The sequence below is a fragment of the Hevea brasiliensis genome, chromosome 16 (assembly GCF_030052815.1).
Source record: "Hevea brasiliensis isolate MT/VB/25A 57/8 chromosome 16, ASM3005281v1, whole genome shotgun sequence".
Lineage (NCBI taxonomy): Eukaryota > Viridiplantae > Streptophyta > Magnoliopsida > Malpighiales > Euphorbiaceae > Hevea > Hevea brasiliensis.
This window is the reverse complement of record NC_079508.1, coordinates 41,884,880-41,895,272: the sequence shown is the minus strand read 5'-3', so window position 1 is coordinate 41,895,272 and position 10,393 is coordinate 41,884,880. Positions and strand designations below refer to the sequence as shown.

Genomic DNA, 10,393 nt, shown 5'->3' with positions numbered 1-10,393 from the left:
TCGACTAAATAATGTTAATTAGCTCTAAAAATTATTCGGATTTAGAGTCTAATTTGATGGATTATAGAGACTAACGTCGAGTCTGTTAATTTTAACGACTCTTATTAACAGTGTAATTAATTCATTCTCAATATATTAAGATGTAATTGTTAAAAAAATATATATAATACAATTATGAAAATTATGAAAGGTTGAAATTTTTTTTGCCATTTTCCCTTTCAAATATTATATATAAATTATTTTTATTCTTTTCTCAAACAAATTTTAGAGCACAGGTACAGTATATGGATAAAACAAATAAAAATGAAAATTTATAGTTTTATTTCTAACTTCTAAAGGAAATAATAAAATCAGTAATCAAGCATTCACAGCAGGGAGAGACAAAAAAAAATCAAATAATATGGGCTTTTGTTTATGTTCATTACATCAACGATGGAAGTTTTAAGTGAAAATTTGAAAGGACAATTGGTGAAATTAAGACCAAATCTCGAGTTATAATCCAGGAATCATTAATTTTGTTTACCTAACAGTTGCTATATGACATAAAATCTACATCTTACCTCCAAAGATGGGAGGAGATTCGTAACTCGTAATAACCACAAAAAATAGAAGAGGTTGATGGCAGTATAGCAGAGGTTCAAACTCAAACGATATAGGTATCACCGCGGCAGAGTATATCCTTCTTCGCGACATTGAGTTCTAATGTCTTGCATAATCTGTTGAAGTAGACTGGGGTTGCTTGTGACGACAGCATCTACCCGCTCAAACAACATTCTTCGCATGGAATCCACATCATCAACAGTCCAAGCATACACCTTTTTGTTCCTCCTGTTATTAATCAAATGCCAAACACTAATTTACAAGTAAAACCAATATTTGCTGCACTGTAACACATTTCATAATGCAGTTCATACCCACGCAGAATTCTCATGAGTTTTTCGTCAATCAATGGATGGAAAACACCAACCACCCCAGCTCCCTTCATTCTTAGTAAGTTCATTCTCATGCCTGTATTAGGATCCACCATAACAATATAGCCCACCTGTACAAAGACAATAAAAAACCAAAAAGATGACACACACACACACACACACACACACACACACACACATGTTGTGTTATCAGTATTTAAATAGCTGTACAAGCACATCAATAATTAAGTCTATTGTCAAAGCAAAAGATCCACAGGTTAGTGGTGACTGGTGACATGATTTTCCAGGTTCTTTAAATTCCAATCTTGCAGCTAAAAGCTAATACTCAACCACTATACTGGTCCAAAAACGTTTAACTTGCGGAAGAGCAGCTAAAGTCAATAGTTAAGCCAGGCTCTGCTTATTGTAAGACTACAACCCTAAATGAACCCAGGAATTAAGAACCCCAAGACAACAGGAGATAAAAAATTTGCCAATCATCGTGTTGCCCATTGCAAATGACAAACAATCACTCCTAATTTTGACAACCCCAAATTGTTAATCTTTTCCTAAACAATCACATCATTTAACCCATCAAAAAGTCTTAAATAAAGCTCTCTGAGACATAAAAACTGTCAAACTGATTTACCGCAATATCCGATGATAGTTTGATTAAGTCCCTTGCTAAACTGTCACTTTTAGCCCAAACAAGGCAATTCTTACACTGTGATCCGTCAACCTGAAAATTTGGGCAATCAAAGTGAAAGTTTTACATACCCTGATTGCAATATATGCTGAAGATGCAATTTAGAATTCTTTTAAAAAATATTAGGAATGCATAAGTCCATAATAATAAATAGCTGTATTTTTCAGGAAAATATTCAGTTAGCTGTTCTATCTTCTGATGCTAGAACCATATTCTTAAGTTAGCAAGTCTAAGTACTTCCATAATGTTTCCAACAATTTATTGCTATATATTATAGCACAAGTAATGTTACAACTTTCACAAATGTACAACAGAAATCCTCTTCATGAATAAGACTGCAATAACCTCAGGTTAAAGACTCCAAAATGAATTCTTGGAGTTCTCAAGAAGATCATAAGAACAATAAAAAAGCAAAAGAGCATGTTCAGTTTAGGTAATACTGTGCAGCCCATAATTAAGGACAAACAAATAAAATTACATCATGAATAGCCTTGGTGAAACACCTCAATTTCTTTGGCAATCAAGTTGTACCAGTAACAAATGTAAAATTCCATATTCAACACCAATATCATCAACTAATCAAGATGAACATCCATTACTAAAGAATAAAAACATAACATTATGTCTGCACAGATTCTTTTTTTGAAATTGTGGAAAAATAAAAATTTTTCATGAACAGGAGGATGCTTGTCTCTATATCTATTTTATACCAATTCAAGAGAGAGAGAGAAGAGAGAGAGAAGGAAAGAAAAACTATATATGTATAAATTCATGGCAGATCATCTTTCCCTTGTCAAATGTCTTTGTTACCAGTCCTAAACTGTCTCTGCTTCTCCAGTGTAGTTAATCATCTCAAACACAGCAACTTTGATATCTTGAATAATTAAATTTTAAAGTAAAAAAAAGAAAAGATATGAGAATTCAAAAGAAAAGAGGAGAGGGACCAAAATAATAATAATAATAAAAAAAACTCACAGCTGAAAGAATATCTTTTGCAAGGCCTTTTTCATATGATGGAGGCCCAACCTTTGCATCTAGAATAACCTGTCGCACTGAACTTGAAACCAACTGAAAAAAATATGTAAACCAATAGTCAGTTAAAACTTATAGGTATAGTTTTGACAGAACATTTAAAACACATGCGCATACACACACACAAAGATAAATACTATGCACTGGCCACGAAGCACAATATTTGATTTAAGTGATATTAGAAACTTTCACTACAAATTTGTCAGAAAGATTACTGAAGCTTCCGTATCAGAAGTACAATGCTAAGGGTGAAAGAAAAAGAGACATTCCTGAAATTACCTTCAAAGCATCTTCAATAGTGGGAATTTTTTTATCGTGAAACACCTGCACAGACTGATGAGGCACCTCTAATTCTTTAATCTGCAACCACAAACTAACATATAGACTTAATCAACATCACTCTGTAAAAATCCTTTCAAATGAGGTAATGTGCAGGCTTCATGCTAAAGACAATATTAGCTTTTCTTGCTGAATCTTGATTGTTCCTAAAAAGTGTCCCCAATAATTCAAGTTAACATGATTTGCTTCTTTCCCAATAAGATCATGTGAACTAGAATATACAATGAAAAAGAAAAATTATAAAATCTTTATATAACTTTATAAAATGAGCACATATTTCAGAAGTTATTATGTTGTTAAATTGCACATATGCAGGTTATAAGAGGTGTTCCTGTATTGAAAGCATAAAAATAAGCAGGCCCACAAGGCCCTAGGGACTCCTGTTCCTAGATTGATGCTAATGCAAGCAAAGGTTTGTTGAATCAAATTTTTAAAAAACCAAAACAGAAATCAGTGTGATTGAAGAGACATTATGGCAGGATTGAATGGCTAGTAAGGAACTATGTAACATGGAACGGAAACGCGGACATGGAAAAATGACATTTTAAAAAATATAGAAAATGGAAACGTGCGAAACATGTAAATATAAAAAAAAAAAAATATATATATATATATATATATATATATATATATATATATATATATAAATGGCAAATCTTGAAATTTTTTAGTGAATTTGAGAGGAATTTTTTAACCTTCCCTTTTTTAAAAAAATTTACTTATGACAACTCTTCAAATTTGGTTTGAGAAAAATCTAATTATGGGCATATACATTTAGAGAGAATATTGATATTAAATTTGACAAAATTATGATTAATTCATGAAAATTTTTTTGATAAATTTATTAGAGAAAAATTAAAAGAAGGAAAAATTAATAAAAAGAAAAATAATTAATTAAATGATAAGAAAAAAAGTCATTAATTCTACACAAATATATATATATAATTTCTTTCCACATAAATCATAAACCAAACATACAAACCAAATCAAATCAGATTCAAAAACTCAAACCAATCAAAACCCATCCAATATAAAACACAATCAAACAATTGAGAACACTCAGAGCATCACGATAGGAAAGGAGAAGGTTAAAGGCCGCTGCACTGCACTGCCAGGAAACTCCTCCTCCTCCTCCTTCTTCTTCTTCTGTTCTTTGTGATATGTTGTAATGCTGTGCGACTTCTATTGTTTGCGTTTTTAACCTAATTATTTTCTTTTTTTTTTTAAAACAAAAAAAAAAAGAAAAAGAAACGCCGATTTATAGTATTTCTGGAAATGTCCTTGAAACATCTCCGAGCCGTGTCATGTCGTTTCCATGTCGGAAATGTTTCGGACACTGGGAAATGCTACCCAGTGCCGTTTCCGTGCATTGTAGGTAGTGAACAGTGGAACATTATCTATTCAATGTTAACATCAAGAAAGTAAAATGCAATCTCAAGTCAAAACCAACAACTGTTTAATTAGCTCTATAACTAATAATTATTTACTTGTCATGTCAATTAATGGAATAACACAACCGAAAATAGAGCCAAGTCAGCAATTCTCACCTCTTTCATGCTCAAGTACCCAACTTTAGTAGTATTATTACCAGATATCCGCTGCAAATCCCTGCCTGTGTCATGTGCAAATCAAAACTCCAAGCAGTGTAAAAATAATTTTAAATAAAAACCAAGGTACATTACAATCCAACAATGATAGAACCATTTCCACATATGCATAAGTAAATATATGAAAGACAATAACAAATATTATTACTGGAATTGAGGGACAGATCAACATACAAACAAATCTTAAGTTTTAAGCATGAAACTACACATTGGCAAGTTGGAAATAACACCATTGAAAAGGGATGACAGAGATATTAAGTAAATAAATAAATAAATAAAAGAAATTATTTATGCATGTAATGTAACAATGTAATCTTTGAGGCTCAGGTATAAAGGTAGCTAACAATATGTATTGGCCTATACATAAGGGTATGATTGCTACATGAGAACACAAAGCTATGAGCTAGCTACCTTATCCTAAGGAAAGATTCAGTAAATAAATAGAACTGAACTCAAAATAGACGAAGAAACCTGACTAACTTAAAGAGCTGTTGATTATATAATAGCAGCAATAAACCCTTCGGACAGTGAGAATGAAGATAAAATTCACTCCAACTGTGAAGAACAGCTTTCAAACTGTTACTATTTTGGACCATTAGGAGAGAATGGATAAAAGGACTTAACAAAATCCCATGAATAAATCAATAGTTTTATTTTAAAAAACTCTCTTGAAGCTGGGATTAGGAGAGTACTAATTATACAATTTCCTCATCATTTTCTTATTTCATACAAAACATGATTTTATAAGTATATATTGATAGTTTCTTCTCTACCCTCTTGCACCAAAGAAATCCATATACTGAAATTTCTTCTTATACTATAGATGACATATAAACTTTAGCGATCACATTGCTAGAGTGAGGTTTTATTCCAACTCATCCCAAGTTTCCATAAACCATTTCGCATAGACCAGTGTATCAGGTAAGGTAACGCGTTTCACTAATGCAGAGCAGTCCTGATCCAAATTCATAAAACTAAAGTACTCCAACCCATTAGGCATAAAATGAAAACTGCAAAGCCCCTCCAGTTTATTATATATATGACAAAGACCAGAATTCAGAGAAATGGAAAATATATAACAAAATGGAAAATATATAACAATCTTCTGGTCGTAAAGAAGCGAATCAAAATATACCTATCATGGAGAGCAAACAGAGCTCCATCTGATGAACGAGAAACATCAATCTCAATACAGTCTACTCGAGAACGAAGAGCCAAATGATATGCCGCCATCTGTGAAGTAAAGAAGAAAAGAGTAATCATCAAATTCTTAATTCATCTCAAGGGGGAAAAAACAAAATAAGAGAAAAAGGATTGCTTACTGTGTTGGGGAAGGCATTAGTTGAATCACCACCGTGAGCACAAACAAGAGGAGGATTATTCAGCCAACCGCACTTCCTTAATCGCATCTGTAAATAAATGAGAAAAATCTATAAATCCATGAGCTTGTGCTAGCAAATCCACAAATTTTGCTCGCCGAGCAAGAGAGAGAAGGGTTACTTGATGGAAGCGGCGGAGCCTGAAGTGGAAGAAAATAGGAGGAACGAGAGCAATGAAGGCAAGACTAATTATGATCAAACGGAAAGTTCTGCGAGAAGAGGGAAGGCTTATCGGGAATCGATTTCTAGTCACGCCTTGAAGACCGGTGCGGTTAGTCTGAAGCAGTGGCGGTGGCCGTCTTCTTCCTCCTACTCCGCCGGAGGTTGCCATTTCGATCTCTCTCCCACCCACGTTCTAGCTCGAGATGAGAAGAATAGTAAAGGAAGGCACAATAGGCTATGTTAGGCAGTTTTTTTTTTTTTAAAAAAAAAAAGCAATGTTTGGCAGTTAAAATAGTATTAAAAATTAATTTAAATTAAATTTATATATTTTAATTTATGAGAAGTTTAAAATATTTAAATATTTTTAAATTATTTTTAATATTATTTAAAATAATATTTTTTTAAAATAATTTTTAATCTTTAGACTCTATTTATTTTAAAAAAATAATTCATATATAAAAAATATTTTTTATGAAAATTTTTTTAAGAAAATATTTTTTATTATTTAATTATAATATTAAATTAATAATATGTATTATATCATACATGTAAAAATATTTTACATTTTAATAAAATTATTAAAATTTATAATATAATTTTTAAAGAGAAATTTATTTTTTTTAATTAATTATTTTTTTTAATTAAAATATTTTTCTTTAATTAATTTTTAAATGTACAAATATTAAAAATTATCTAAAGAAATATTTTTCAAAAAACAAACATAACCTTACTCTACAAGCCTTTTCTCCTCTCTCATTCATTTATTACTTTTTTTTCCTTTCGCAAAAATCAAAACAATGATAGAAAACAAAAGTCAATTAAAAATTAAAATAAAAAATTACTATTAATTCATTTTTATTTCTCTAAATCCCAATACAAAACTAAAAAATTGAAATCAATATATTCAATAAATATCTAACATTTCCAACAATAAAAATATTTTTAAATAAATATAATATTTTAATGACTAAGGGCCTGTTTGGATTAACTGTTGAATACAACTGATAGCTGTTAGCTGATAGCTGTTACTGTTAGCTGATAGCTGATAACTGATAGCTGATGATAGCTGTTTTATATTAAGTGTTTGGTAAAATTATATTTAGCTGTTGCTGTTAATATGTGAAATGACTAATAAGGGTATATATCATATAATTTATTTTATTATTTAAATAAATATAAAATTATAAATTTATTACATTATATTATTTATTTTATTATTAAATTAAATATATAATTATTAAATTAATATATTATATTATTTAAATAAATATATAATTATTAATCTTTTATATTATATCATTTATTTTATTATTGAAATAAGAAAATAATTATTTTTTAAGATAATTAAATAATTTTAAAAATATAGATAAAATAATAAAATAATTATTATTGTTAATAGAAAAATTTATAATTAATTTTAAGTTTTTAGATATAAATAAATATTTTATATTTTATGTTATTAATAAAAAATATTTTAACAAAGTTGAAATACATTAATTAAAATATTAAAATTATAAATAAAAAAATAAGAATATTAATAATATTAATTTTCAAGTTAAATAAAAAAGGATAATATGGTCAAAATAAAAAATAAAACTAGATCAACTATCAGCTGATGAGAAACAGCTCTAAAAATAGAGCTGATACAAACTGCAGCTGATGGGTATCATATCAGTTGCCCATCAGCTATCAGCTCTATTTTTTTCAACTTGCCAAACACCACAATTTACCTGTTTGGGTGTTTATCAGCTATCAGCTGCACCCAACAGGTAAACCAAACACCCCCTAAATAATGTAATTTAACATTCAAAATTTTGGCTCCTTCAACACTTTTGATATATATCACATAACCTAAATGTAAATTGATGTGCTAGTAGCCTTCTTTTCTAAACTCTCTCCTGCCTTTCCCCCTTTCATTCTTTCCTAAGTTTTTCTCTTTTAACATAATTAAGTTTTTCAAATTAAAATAATTACACTTATATTTTGTTTAACTGGTTTATCTTAAATTTTTTATTTAAAATTATAGTAGCATGAAATTTTATACTCCATAATTATATTATATTCTATCTCCATTCAATAAAACTTTTATTTAAAAAAAAAAAAGTAAATTGATGTAATTGACCAACTTTAAAATCTAATTAATTTAAATTTTACATTTAGATGTAATTACAACTAGCTATCAAAATGAGGGGACACATCAATTAATAGAAATATTTTTTTATCAAATAATAGACAATAATAGTGATTTAAAGGCCTAATGGTGTTAAAAATTCAAGCCTTTACGAGTTTGGTATTTTTAATCCAATTCTTCTAATTTTGGATCAATTAATTAAATTTTAAAATTTTTATTAAATTTTATCAAATTTTGAAATTGAAATTGAGGAAGTGTGTCCAATCTGATGTGGCAATGACATGACAGTTTAAGTGACTTCTTTCATTTTTATATTGTAAAATTAAAACTCTCTCTCAACATATATATATATATATATATATATATATATATATATATATATATATATATATATATATATCTCTAAACCATAGCCATGGCAATGGACAAAAGGGTAATGAAGAATTTAGCAATAACCCTTGATGGAGCTGAGCTAGCTGGGAGAGGAGAACTGACAATAGGGCCCTCTGTCACGGGACTGTTTGTGCTGCGGCTTGATGGAGGATAGGCGATGCTAGAAGAAGGTGCACTACCATATTTAGTAGTACCGCTGCTGACCAAAGATACAATGGCGTGGATAGGTGGAAGTAAAGAAATATTTCCCGGTAGAAATGAGTAAGATCTTTGTAGGACCTGCAGACCAAACTTGGATGGTGCTATTTGTGTTGTTGGTCTTATAGGCTTCGTTGGTCACCAGAGCAACATCTTATAGTCCATCCACAAAGTTCAAAACTCAAAAAAGTAATAGAAATATATAGAATTTCTGGGTTATCTTTAGCTCTTTGAGTTAGATCATGTAGAGGGAAGCAAAAGGAAAGTGACATGAGAGGGAGAGTGGGAGTGGAGGGATTGTGTAGAGAAAACAAAGGGGAGAGAGAGAGAGAATTATTTTTTTGTTTTAATTTTATCTTATATGTTATGTGAGTAACACAATATAAGAATAATAAAAAAAAATCATCTAAGTTGACATGTCAAAGTCACATCATATTGGGTGTACACTCTCCCAATCTTAATTTCAAAATGGAATAAAATTTAACAAAAATTTAAAAATATAGTCTATTGATCCAAAATTAAAAGAATTGGATTAAAATCAAAACTGGCAAAGATTTGGATTTTTGGCCCCATTAGATTTAATTGAATTTCTTTTGAAAAAAAAAAAGAAGAAATTACATAATCTACCTCCCTCTTGATCTTGCTTCTAATTTAAATCTTAAATTAAATTTTCTGAAAGTTAAAAATAAAACACATTTAAAAAAAATCATCATTTTAAATTTTAAAATAATAATTAAAAAAATTAGTTAGTTTTTCTAATGTTTTTATTATTAAATTATTTAAAATTTATTTTAAATAATTTTAATGCATTTTATTTAGTACATTTAATAAAATATTTTTAATAACAATTTAAATAATAATATTAAATAAATTTATTTTATAATTTTTTAAAATATTTTTTTACATTTATATCTATCTATCTATATTAAAGTTAAAGTAAAGAGAAAGTAACTATCCCTTGTTTAATGTTCTATTTTCCTAATTTGTGAATTTTTCCTTTATTTTTCTTCATTTTGATTGGACTAATTGAGATTTTTTTTTTTAAATTTCAAAATTAATATTTATATATAATTAAATATGTCATTAGAAATATAGCTATCTTAATTATTATATTTATTGTATATGATTTTTTTTTATTTTGTAATTTTTAATATTATCAATTAATACTATTTATCTATTTATATATTTACATTTATAAAAAATAAAAAATAAATGTAAATATAAATATTTTAATTAATGTAGTTTCTACTTAATAAAAGTATCTATATTTTATATTTAAAAAAAGTGTTCGCATCTTTTATACTTAATTCCACTTGAAACTCAACTTTAATAATGCAGATTTATTAAAAAAAAAAAAGAAAAAAATGTTTTCTTCCCATTAAAATGTTTAATAACTAATTATCAATATACTTTTAATAATTAACAAGGTGTAGCGCAAAATCTCTTTATTATGGAGGAAAATTAGTTAATGGAAAATTTTTTCTTTTACAAGGAAATTTATTCTGAAGGCTATTTTTTTGTAATTAAGTATGCCC

At 28.3% G+C, this 10,393-nt stretch overlaps 1 protein-coding gene across 1 annotated transcript; it reads right to left on the bottom strand.

Moving 5' to 3' along the window:
• Positions 1-391: 391 nt before the first annotated feature.
• On the bottom strand, positions 392-6,374 carry LOC110651332 (glycerophosphodiester phosphodiesterase GDPD4). Its single transcript, XM_058138155.1, has 9 exons — positions 6,096-6,374; positions 5,918-6,004; positions 5,731-5,828; positions 4,536-4,596; positions 2,929-3,009; positions 2,593-2,685; positions 1,561-1,650; positions 915-1,042; positions 392-828 (listed from the first exon to the last, which is right to left on the bottom strand). Exons 1-9 carry the CDS (start codon positions 6,303-6,305, stop codon positions 660-662), a joined length of 1,017 nt encoding a protein of 338 aa, XP_057994138.1. The 5' UTR covers positions 6,306-6,374; the 3' UTR covers positions 392-659.
• Between the last annotated feature and the right edge of the window lie 4,019 nt (positions 6,375-10,393).